The sequence below is a fragment of the Pyrus communis genome, chromosome 3 (assembly GCF_963583255.1).
Source record: "Pyrus communis chromosome 3, drPyrComm1.1, whole genome shotgun sequence".
Lineage (NCBI taxonomy): Eukaryota > Viridiplantae > Streptophyta > Magnoliopsida > Rosales > Rosaceae > Pyrus > Pyrus communis.
This window is the reverse complement of record NC_084805.1, coordinates 21,968,622-21,981,464: the sequence shown is the minus strand read 5'-3', so window position 1 is coordinate 21,981,464 and position 12,843 is coordinate 21,968,622. Positions and strand designations below refer to the sequence as shown.

The 12,843-nt window shown below is 36.7% G+C and overlaps 1 protein-coding gene across 1 annotated transcript; it reads right to left on the bottom strand.

Moving 5' to 3' along the window:
• Nucleotides 1-2,069: 2,069 nt before the first annotated feature.
• Nucleotides 2,070-6,699, bottom strand: LOC137727278 (probable potassium transporter 13). The gene is made up of 10 exons (XM_068466143.1): nucleotides 6,635-6,699; nucleotides 5,475-5,706; nucleotides 5,130-5,378; nucleotides 4,982-5,032; nucleotides 4,509-4,769; nucleotides 4,366-4,418; nucleotides 3,980-4,094; nucleotides 3,340-3,594; nucleotides 2,737-3,259; nucleotides 2,070-2,648 (listed from the first exon to the last, which is right to left on the bottom strand). The coding sequence occupies exons 1-10, from the start codon at nucleotides 6,674-6,676 to the stop codon at nucleotides 2,192-2,194; spliced, it is 2,238 nt and encodes a 745-aa protein (XP_068322244.1). The 5' UTR covers nucleotides 6,677-6,699; the 3' UTR covers nucleotides 2,070-2,191.
• Nucleotides 6,700-12,843: the final 6,144 nt, after the last annotated feature.

The window sequence follows — 12,843 nt, the reverse complement described above, 5'->3', positions numbered from 1 at the left end:
CAAGTGGTGAGTGGGACTTTGAAACGGTCGCGAGGGTTTCGAGTGTTATAACGGTCAAATTTGGAATAATTTTAAAGTAGATTTCCGGAAGTACCCCTACCGTATGAGGGTATTCACGAGATCGCGAGCTTTTGTAACGGCTAGGATTATTCCAGATCATCAGATCTGTGATAGTGAAATTTCATGTTTGTCCCCTGAAGTGGCACGCTCCAACGGTCATGATGATTTAAATTAGTGCCAAAATATTTGCACGTTGATTTAGAAGTAAGTGTTTTTCTTTTTTTTACGAAAACTCGATATTTTATTGAATTCAAACCACTACATCAAATCCTGATTAAGGAGGTTCTAAATAAAATCAGAAGAGTCTTCTATCATACAATTTCATTGCCAATAGAAACGGTAAAATATTTGCATGTTGATTTTAGAAGTAAGTTACCTCTATTTTCTTTACCCAAAAAAAAAAGTTACCTCTATTTTCATAAACTTTTTACTTTATTTCTTTTCCTATAGTTTATACTATTATCATGTTTTCTATATTTACGCTCAAATCGTCATCAACGACTATTAGTATTTCGGCGTTAAAATTTTTGGTCGGCGCATATACAAAAGTTGCTCTTCACAACCTTCTTCGCGTAATTGTGTTAAATTTGACATTCATAAACGATTGAGCGTCAAAACCTCAAGGACGGAAACAGATGGTAAACTTTTAGAGGTAAATAAAGAAAAATGTTCATACAAGAGAGGTTTATAATAATTGCCCGATTTTATATTTAGGTACATTAATTGAGTCTTTCAAGTTTGAAGAATGTTAAATGAGATTAATATGTTAAAATCCTTTTCTTTTTCTGTCAAAAAATAAATTAAAATGTGTATATTAATAAATTCAAATATTTAATAGGAGACATTGAATAAAATATACATTAATTAATTTGAATTAAAAACGCATTAAAGGATTATAATCAATATGTAATCTAACACCATAGTTTTATTAAATTTCAATCTATTTCAAGGATTAAAGTTTAAAAAAAAAAACCAAAAAATAATACCTTGTTACAACTATGAAAGCAAATTATTATGATTTTTATATCAAACTCCATGGCTGACGACCGACGATCACAACCGTCCATGCCTTCGATCTCCCAAACCAGCGGTGGCGATCATCTCACCTTGACCCATTATATGCAGTGGTCTCTTGAAACCGGAGATAAACCAAGTTCCTGACCTCTTGCTTGCAACCAAAGGCAGATAATGCATGAAGGCTCTTCACTCTCTCAAAGAGTAAAAAGACATAAAGTGAAACCAAGAGAAGTAGAGCAAGAGTAAACATAACCCTAGATGCATTGAAGAAGATGCTATAGGCAGCCAAACACAGATAATACATTTTGTAACCCTTAAGCTCTTTTGTTTGGAGAGAGAGATTCTTGTTTCCGACCGGTCGTATGCCAAGACAAAAGCTTTCAGATGGGTGAGCCCTACTTGCAGGGGGTGTGGGGTGTTGGTCCGACGTCGACCGACCATCGGAACTTAGAGAGAGAGAGTGAGAGATGAATGAGAGAAGCTATATAATGGAAAAGTAACCCCAAAAACTTTGAAGGCAACAAAAGTGTGAGGTTGGACAGTTAGTTGGTGTTAGGCATTGATTTAAGGGAGTGATTTGCGGTCACACAATTAATTGATCACCAGGAAGTTAATGGCTTAAGCTATCAAATTTAAGTTTATAATGTCTATGTCGCAGCTCTGAGGCCACTCATTAATTCATGGCCTTCATTTGGTTTGTCAATTTCTGTGAAAGTAACCCATCATACAGTTACTTTCATACAAATTAAAATTCGGAAAACAAATAAAGAAATGACAGAGTTACCGGGTTTCCAATCCTTTTTGCATGAAAGGTTTAAGGAGTTGCTAATGAATTTGACGTTAAAAAAAAAGTCATCATGCACTCCTCTCTAGTAAGCTAGTTTAGAATTTCTGTCTAGGTCTTCTAACGTGGTAGAACATTAGTGTAAACATGCTTCACAAAAGTAATATACTTTGAACGCACGTGAGTTCTTCGCCAAAACTTTCTTGCTTATTTATGATCATATTACAACCTGCACCATATACACATCTAAGCAATTTCCATGTAATTGGTATCCATAAGCATCCTGTCTTACCTTTGAGTTTATTTACTCCGTCTCCATCCACGCTATATTTACACCTGATAAAGCATTCCCACTTCAATCAGCGAGGTATGCGGAATTCCTAGTGTGACTGCTGGACGCCTGCAATTCCGCCTCAGAAAATTATAGACAATGTCAATCGCAAACTTCTTCAGGAACGGTGATACCTCACTTGCCTCAACATAAGGATTGCCGACCATGTAGGCCATGCCACCAGCTTCCCGTGCCTCCATGAGTTTTTTCATCCACTGCTCAGCACTGCCAACTCCATCTCTCCACTGCTCACTACTGCCGCCACTAACATCATCACTCCAATGCACAGCTCTGCAGCCATAAACCTCATTTCGTGTTGCTGCAGATATTAGGTTCGGTGACTGCCCTCTAACTGCCAATTCTTCACTATTCCTCTCCTGTTTCAAGAACTCCGCCACCTTTTCAATCAGTTGGGTTTCAAAGTTGTAGCAATCTTTCACATCCTTGTATCCATACCTGACCAATAATAGTATTAGAGAAGTTCCGAGAGCTATTCATGCAAAAATTCAATGAGGTTTGGCTTGAGAAACTTTGTGGAAAGTACCTTACAATACACCGGAAAATGGACAACTCTGGTGGGCCAATCCGCTTAACAAGAAAACGCTCACCAAGTGGAACTTTTGGAATCATCAGATATTTAAGGGTCACAAAGATGAGAGTATGATGAAATGTAGGGAAGTTCGTGACAAAATGTGCAAACATTGGAGGGAGACCAAACGCAACTTTAGAGTAAACTAGGCAGATTCCAGGGACCCTTGTAATACCTAGGCTTGGCCCAAAGCTTAGAAGTCTATCCAACGATACCTTGTTCTCTAGCTCAAATGCATCCTTCTTTACAGTCCCGTAATTCCAGATAGACATCAAAGACACGATGACAAGAGCGAATACAAGGGGAAGCCAGCCTCCGTGATGTACTTTTCCAAGGCAGGCAGAAATATAGAGTAGTTCAAGGGATCCAAAGATTACAAAAAACAAGAATGCCACAATAACCTTCTGCTTCCAAACCGTACTAATAATTAGAAACATCAAGCAGGTCGTGATGAACATCACTGTCACTCCAGCAAGCCCTGTAAATGCAACATGGTGTAAAACCGCTTATTTCAAAATAGCAAAAATGCAGAGAGAGAGAGAGAGAGAGAGCACAGACCGTATGCATTGCCTATCATATGAGTGTCTCTGAAACCTATAACAACCGCAAGACATAATACCATCAACATCCAGTTCACCTCAGGTATGTATATCCGCCCATGTATCTGATTTGATGTATGTTTGATCTTCACACGAGGGAAGCACCGAAGGGCCCTGCACTGACTGACTATTGAGAAGGTAGCTGAAATTATTGCTTGACTTCCCACCGCAGAAGCAAGAGTTGCAATAATAACGACTGGCCAAAACATAACCTCTGAAAGGAAAGAAAATATTTTACAAAAATTATCAGTTCAAATTCAACACCGGCAGCTTCTGATTAAATAAGATTAAATATAAAGCCCAAAACTGGTGAAGGTGTTCACACAGATTGAAGCTTCTAAAGATGCAGAAGCTACACCAGAAGGTTTGCAGGTTAAAAAAAAAAAAGCAGACAAACGTGTAGCAGATAAAAGCTAATAATATGATGAACACTAAAAATAACGGCCGTATACTTTGAAAACTGTAATAATGAAGAATAATGGCATGCCTTAGGTGCAAGTAAAACTTTCTCTAAATCATTTGAATTCCTAATAAGAAGAATGACGTTACGGGAAACAACTAGTTGATGTACCCTTGCATCAGAAAGAATATAGATTTACCAGGAATGGCCTTGTAAAAACTGCAATGCAGATCCTTTTTGTTCTTGGAGAGATAAGCAGCTTCTCCCATGTATGCAAGAACTAAACAAGGGTAAACGAGCGCAGTAAATGCAATCTGCAAGATGAAAGAACTAGTAGTAAATAAATACATAAAGAATAAATAATTAACTTGCATATGAAGCCCAAAGAGTAAACAAAGCTATATAGTTAGCAATGTGTGACACTATTTAAAACAAGCATGATAAATTGTATTGTCGAAAAAACTGTAAAACTATGAAGAATTAGGATGCAAGAGAAAATTTTTGAACAGCCGAAAACACAACAATAAAAGTACTGAGCAGTTTTTCGCTTCAAAGAGTTAAATTAAAGGATCAGAATGAGCTTACCCTGATAGACAGTTTGGAAAAGTGTCCAAGATCAGCAAACATTGCTTCTGTACCTACCATAGCCAAATAATGTTTTAGCCTTAGAAAATATGAAGTTTTCTAGGCGACTGCAGAAGATGTGGAACTTTTTTCTATGAACCAACCTGTAACACAAAGAATAACGCCTCCAAGGGAACTCCACCCAACTCTTCCAGTTATTTTGAAGAAGTTATAAATATAGTAGGGCGACAGAGCACGTATAACACCAGGGTTCCAACGGAATATATTGTAAATGCCTACCCCACAAATGCATAGTAACCATGTTAACATGATTGGAGCAAAAAGAAACCCAACTTTGTGTGTCCCAAAATGCTGAAGAGCAAAAAGTCCGACCACGATGATGCACGCTATCAACACGGTATAATCTGCCATGTACAGACGTAAAGGTAATTAGAAAAGGTAGTTTTCAATGGAAATCGAATAGAAAAAATGTGTATTGCTTGATATCAGACAACAAATAATGTTGCTCTATATCCATTATTCTCAACTCCATGTATTGCCAATGTGAAAATCTTTATGCAAGAATATACTGCAGAAATAATACACACACACACACACACATTTATGATTGACTTACTCTCATGTAAACCTGGAGCTTTGATTCTAATTCCAGAAACTGCAGAAAGAACTGCCAACATACACAACAAAACCTCATTAGGTCAACATCAATAACTGCAGAAAGGGTCAATTGGTAGGGCCAGAGAGAGCATTTTAGAATATCATACCGGACATTGTTGGCGTGAGGATACCATCACCAATTATCATGCCAACCCCTATAAAAACTACAAGCAGCAATACTATTTTAGAACTCTTATGCTTCTCAAAGAATTTTTTTATGAGTGAGCTCATTCTTGTATCCTTGGTAGATAAACCAGAACAGTCAGATGGTATGCTTTCATATTCAGGATGAACTGTGTTCCAAAGGCCCATCCTTGAGTGTCGGCATAGCGATGAGTACAAAGCAAAAGTTCCACCTGTAAAACTAAAAGTGAATCTCTAATGTCCAACAACTATCAACCAATATATATTCTCACAAGCTGCTATAAGATAACTGAGGTTACTGTAAGCACCTTCACCATTGTCATCTGCTCCTAACACAAATATAATGTACTTGCAAAGAGGGATAATAGTCAAAGTCCAGAAAACCATTGAAAGCACGCCAAGAATCTCGTGATCCTCCGCATAAAGATTCAAACCATGTGAGAATGTACTTTTGTATACATAAATGGGGGATATGCTAAGATCCCCATAAACAATACCAAGGCTCTGATAAGCGAGGCATAGAGTGGTCGTGTAAAAATTCTGCTCATAAACAAGTAAGACAAGTGTTATTATGCTTACAATATTATAGAGTAAACTGAATTCCGCTGCAAATATAACCAAGCAGGAACAGTACTGGAAAGAAAAAAGATGGACAGCATAACTAGGACAAACTTCCCCGCTGTAATTAAACCAGTCCAGGACCATGATTAAAGTTACAATTACTAGACCTATAAATATCGACGTTAAAATCAGCTCAAACTAGTTTGGAGTTTGGATACTGTTCTTCTAACATGCTCTGTCTCCAATGCAACCAATTTTTTGTGGTGCTCATACAAAAGGATCACTTAAAAGTGAAGCAGTAGTAAACTAACATGACAAATAAGGCAGATAGAATCCGTGAACTTAATCTTGAAAGAACCGATAATTCTGGTTTATAAAGCAGCAATGGAAAATCAGGATCAAAATTACCATGAAATAACTCATACTTGACTTTGTTGATACAACAGAGATATAATCAGGATCAAAATTATATAAGTTAATCCTGAATCGACTAAATTGCCCAAACAAATGGAATAGTAGAAAATCTATAGTACAACCAGAATTGGAGTCCAAAAGGCCATAAACAGAAAGCAAAAAAAAAATAAAGAAAGCTATTCCATAGGCCATACCAACTTAAATTATAACACTTTTCACAGAACAAAAATGCATCTACTGTTTGGTTGCTAAGAAAATCCGGAAGAAAACAGTCAAAAACATTGTAAACACTGAACGAACATTCATTGGGAATCAAAGACAACAAAACCCCATTTTCCAAAAACCAAAAATATTAAAAAAAAAAAAAAAAAAAAAAAAAAACTCAAAATTTCACTATTTACATTCCTCTATTACTTAACTTCCATGGAAATAAACACACAAAAGAAAGAAAGCAAAAGATTGAACACACATAAGAACGTAACGAAACACTCACTGGGCGCAAGCCCCCGGAAAGGGAAGCCGATTCCGGGTCCATTTTCCTTTCCAGTCGGACCCCAAATGCTCTGAATCAATGTGAAGTTCAACAGACTTACTCCACCACTAAAGCTATTTATACTGACGTGGGTTTTCTGAATGGTGAAAAAGAAGAGGACCCAAAGGGGAGACGGTGGGGTAAAGAGCAGAAGCTAAAGGTTCAGACTTTTGAAAAAAAAAATTATCGTGACGGAAATATGGGTGGTATGTCACGTGTTTTTATAGAAATGTAAGTTATTAACTTTTTAACACATATATCCCATTATTTGTATAGTAACACATGGTGTATCATCTGTGTACCGGTCGCACTGAAAAATCTCTCTAAAGATGATCGATTTCTAAATTTTTACAGTAAATAATGTTATTGATTATCTGACTTAACAAGTAATTATTTTCCTTTAAATGGTTGAATACTTAATTGTGGCGGAAGTTTTAAATTCGATTTTTACATACACAAAGTCTTCCACACAATCAAGAAAAGTTTAGCTCCAATACATAGGAATAATGCATTTTAAGATTAAGTTTGAAACCGGCTTCATTTTACTCTACGAGATGCAGTACTGAATTAGGTCAATCATAAATCATTCAGTAATTATGTATCGAATTCAACATAAATACGATAGATTTTACTATTCATATGAGACGAATTTCATGCCACCAGAGGTGAAGGAAACCAAATATAAATGAGCGTTCAAGAATATAAGTTTATGTCATCAGCCGTTTGTCGGTGTTGTACTTTCTCAACTCCTCATGTACTACGTTGATGTTTTGATACTGTGTATTTTAAACTATGGCTACGGCTGTCCAAAAATAGATTCTCTTCTGTGGCAATATGTTCACATGTGTTAATCAACTTGTCAATTCAATGAAACCTGTCGGAAAGTGTGGCATCTTACAATGTTTGTATAAAATACCACGTATAATAACAAAGTATAGAGCAAGAACTACACAGTTGGCTATTGCATATTTAACGTCCGTCACGAATAATTATTATGCAGAACTCTGGAGTAATATGATCACATAATATTCTGAAGTGTAAAATATTAACATGTTCGTCTATCTATACAATGTGATCACATTTCACCGTTAAATAATCACTTTCTCGAGTTACAACATTTTTTTTTCTGTTCGGCTCGAAAATTTCTATATTTTTGCTCATATTTCTGATAACCTTTTCTTTTCCTCAGTGTCAAAAATCAGAAGTCAAGATTAATTAGTCGTATCTGCAAAATGAGAGTGACAATCTAGCATGACATATAGGAGTTGAAAAATGTAAATAAAGGAGTCACATCTAAGTGAGAACATCTAACTTGGGAGCATTCTTTGGGAGACCATGGCAAGTATCGATGGTAGCCCTCCTTTCTCTGCATTGGAATATCAGAGGGAGAGGGAGAGCTTGAGGACTCCAAAGCCAGTGAACTATCGCAAAAAGTTATTCTTGTAAAAGATGAAGGAAGAAAGTTTGCCTTTGTCTTTCTCTCTTTTTAATTTTCTGTCGCATAATATTGTTATCATTTTTGGTACATTTTGATAAATATTTTAAGTCCCAGTATGGCCGGGACTTTTGTGACATCCCGTCCCGGAAATATCGAAATGTACATTTGAAATTACAATTTTACCCCTAGTTCGTTACATTTACGTGTAGTGTTGTGTTGTGTAGTGTTGTAGGACCACACACACACTCACACACTCTCTTTCTCTCCCGTGATTCCCTCTCCCTCTGTCTCTTTTCTGTCACTTCTCTCTCTCTCTCCCAAGCTCCGTTCTTCCTTCTTCTTTCTTCAAAAACGTACGGACAACACACAAATCACCCAAACCTTGATGGATCGAAGAAACTAAGGACACCATCGAACTCGTGAAGCTCGTACGAGTGCAACCATACCATTTTCAGGTGAGAAATCCTTCGTTTTCGTGTCGATTCGAGGTATTCCGATTTCGAGTACTGTTCATGAAAGATTAATCTAGTTAGTTTTTGGACTTTTGAAGCTTGTAGATGTGTTAGTGAGGTCCCAAGGAGCCTCGGAGTACTTCGTTGGAGAAGTTTGGACGTCGGGATCGTCGTGTTCAAAGTTGGCCGGAGCTGTCGAGGCTTTTTCCGGCGAAACCACGGCGAGTTAGGGGTCGAGACAGGTATGGATGTGTTCGTCTCGTCAATACCTTCATTTTGATATATAGTACGTCGAAAATGGTTAAGAAATGAAGAAGTTATGACACTTTGAAATTTACCCAGAAATTCCGGCAAAACACTATTTCCGGCGAAACCAGTCCGGCGACGCGAGGAAGAAGACGCGCGCGTGGGCAGCGCGTGAACAGTGCGCGTGGGGGCGCGTGAGAGCTCCAAATTGAGTTCTGAAAATTGTCACGCGTTCGTGACGTCGTGTAGATCACCGTGGTATATTCATACACCCAAATTGAGTAACGTATGAGAAAGTTATGGACGAATGTTTGGTGTATGTGCGTTAAATAACGTCAATTTGGTTACTTTTTGTATAGGTGAAAATTATACAAAGGAAGAAGGTAACCAAGCTAGGGGAGGTTCAGGGACCTATGAGACGTCGATGTGATCTGTGAGTGGGCAGTTATTTTTCAGTATATATATATATATACGTATGCTTGACGTATTTCCCAGAAACGTATTTTAAAAGAAATACGAATTAATTATCCTGTCATATATGCATCATATTTTAATATGTGCATTACCATAATTATGCATACTGTTGCATGGTGCTGAGGAGGCCCAGGTAAGCTACGATTGAACTACTATCATCACATGCATTGGTAGTAGCATACATTTATATTTATGTGTATTTGGTGCTGTGGACGCACAGGTAAGTACCAGGTAAGTGGTATTCATGGTTGTATTTCATTAGTAGTTTGAGATGCTTAGAGAGCTCATAATCTGCACCCCCGGTGTTAGTGCTCCCGCCCAGAGAGGGGCAGAGTCCTTCACGTGTATGTTCACCAGCACCACACGCTCGCCTTGGATCCAAGTTAGGTGCAAGCCTTGTCGTGGAGACCACATTAGGTGGTTCCGACTCGTAGGTGACCCGCGATTATTCGCACAGTCTTCACGTGATCGTAGCACTAGAGCGTATATATTACACCCAGTCCTGTCGTGCAGACCACGTTAGGTGGCTCCGACTCGTGTGCAGATTCAGATATTGAGTTGAGATTGGAGCTCTATCATTATATGTTATTGATGTGAATTATGCTTGAGCATTTACATTTATTATGAGATTCTAATGTGGCATATTCTCAAGCATGAATGACATATTCTCAAGCATGAATGGCATATTCTTGAGCATGAATGATATACCCTTGAGCATGTTTGGCATATTTATACATACGTATATATGTTTATTTTCTGGGAAATTATACTTGTTTTACGGCGAGGGGTTACAAAGTTTTGAGAAGTGTTTGGATTTGGAAAAGAATTGTTTTGCTGACCCACTCAACTTTGTTTTGCGCCCCTCCAGGTTCAAGAATTGCAAAGGTGTGGTGACTACGAGGAAATTCAACGGTGTTCTGACAGAATGGCCAAAAATTAGGACTCACCTTTGGGTGTTTCATCTTAGAAATTGTATCTTTAAAGCTTCCGTACTGTGCAAATGGTTACGTCACTCTCACGTGACGGCCAGCATGCCCTCCTTCGGGACGGGGTGTGTCAACTTTGGTCACGGATGTTGTTTTTAACTTAAATATATATTACTAAGTTAGAGGTTTTATAAAAAAAATACGTCGGTGATATTAGTGGTGAACCCTTCATATATAAATTGCATGTTATTTTGTTATATCTCCGATGTAAAATTTTGTTATATTCAATATATTTTATTGTCACATATTTCATCTACGTTATTAATTACATAACAAAACAAAGATTAACTTTAGAGTAAATTATAGCAATGGTCCCTTAACTTTAACTCAATTGGAGCAATGGTCTCTCAACTAAAAATTCATTACCATTGGTCCTTCAACTTTAATTCAACAGAAGAAATGATCCCTCAACTTTAACCACAATTGAAGCAATGGTCCCTCAACTTTAACTCAATTGTAGCAATGATCCTTCCAACATAACTCATTTTGACAAATTATGACGAAGTTGGCGAAAATGACCATAGCTACACGTTTTGATGAGTTGAGAGATCCAAATTGTAGCAATGGTCATTCCAACATAACTTATTTTGACAAAATTCTGACGAAATTAACAAAAAAAATCATAACTACACATTTTGATGAGTTCAGGGACCAATGGTAATAGATTTTTAGTTAAGGGACCATTGTTCCAATTTGATTAAAGTTGAAAAACTATTGTTACAATTTACTCTTAACTTTATAAACACTAGATATTCTGCAGCATTACATGATCGTAGGGCAGATAAGAAGGTCCATCACTTTCTAGTTCAAACTGTGCAATGCATGGGCTAAGCAAATCATCTTAAGTACACAATTGGACTAGTAGTTTGCTTTGTTTCTTTTTGATTAAGCAGTGGCGAACTCAGACAGTGTCAAGTTTTTTACCAACAAATATTGACATTACCAGTACAAAATCCATCACACAAAAATATCAAACTTGAATGCAGATAAAAAAAATACGTTGATATAACCAACTTAACTAAACTTACGTCTGCCAAAGAACATCTAACCTAAAATCATACCACAAAAAGCGCTGCATGTTACATACGTAAACTATTTTCATGTGGTTTGCATGGTCTCTCATTGCATTGGGGATTTGAAATGAAAGTTTAACTCAAAAGTCAAATGTTTGACCTTACCACCCAAATCGAATTAACCTATTTTAGTCAAACAAAAAATGTTTAAATTTAGTGGTCCAGCCTCTTTGTCACATTTTACTGCCAATAAGCAATAATATTGTTTAAACCATTTTAAGTCATTGTACACTCTAATTAGTCTATGTTTAATTTTTGTATTTTGTACAAGTATGCATCCAAATTGCAATTCCCATCGTTTTCTGGTTGACATTCCTTGCGGAGAACTCCTTGTGATCTAAAATATGGAATATAGTTGTTTGAATCTTCTGCATCGTTTTTGTGTGTGGTTTCTATGTAATTTCTATCAATGATTGACATTGTTCATAAATTTAACATTCTTTAACTCTGTTGTCGTAAACTCAACACATATAAATTAATGATAGAGGCCACAAGAAGGTTCACACACAAAATAAGTGCAGAATATTTAACTTTAGAATGGCATGCAAGCTTTGATTTTTGGAAAAACTATTGTCACCGCTCAAATATTTGAGTTCATAACATGATGTAGCATTTCACCCAGTGAGGTTTGAGTTTTGCATGTTTTACACCTACGGTCTCATTGAGTTTGCTGACTTGAAGGAAAAGTAATTATAAGACATTAGTTCACACGATCAAATGCTAAAAACTATGATGGTTGTCTTTACTTGGTCGGAGAAAAGCTCATGATCGGCAAATGTGGATGCGAACTTGGTAACAACATATATTTCTGATGGGTTCGGCCCATTTGTAGCTAGTTTAATTGCAGTGGCGTAAATTTTGTAATGGGTATGCTAACCGTTGCAAAAGAAAATAGTATTTAATTTTTAGACTTTCTAGTATGTTACGAGGTATGAATTTTTGGTAGTTAGATATTTAACCTAACTTAACTGGATTTCAAACTTGGCGGTTGAAGTGAAGCCACAAGAGACTAGACAATCCCTATAAAACAAAGAGGAATTAATATAGGATTTGGACAGATGGGGAATATACACTTGAATTTATGGGATTTTAGTGGCCATAGAAATTGCAGGTCTTCTGATTTAGGATACGTTGCCCCTTTTTGTTGTCAAGTTCATTAATTGGGGCAATATGATTAAATTACTAATTCAGTTTGAGAATCTTTTATAGGAAAGATTTTCTATTGCAATAAAGATATGATTTTAGTGGCGTTTACAGTTCAATAAATGATTGTCATATATTTAAAAAGTGTATTAACCGTTCAACAGATATTGTCATGTAGCATCTTGTTTACATGAGATTATCTCTCTTTTATTTTTCCGTGCAAAAGGCTAATCAGAATGACCAATTATTATTACGATCTAGTGTTATTCATCTTCACTAGTAAATAAAATGTTTCAAGTTTCACCCGTCACATGAATGACAAAAATATAATACACTTGCATAGAGTTCCATATCTAAT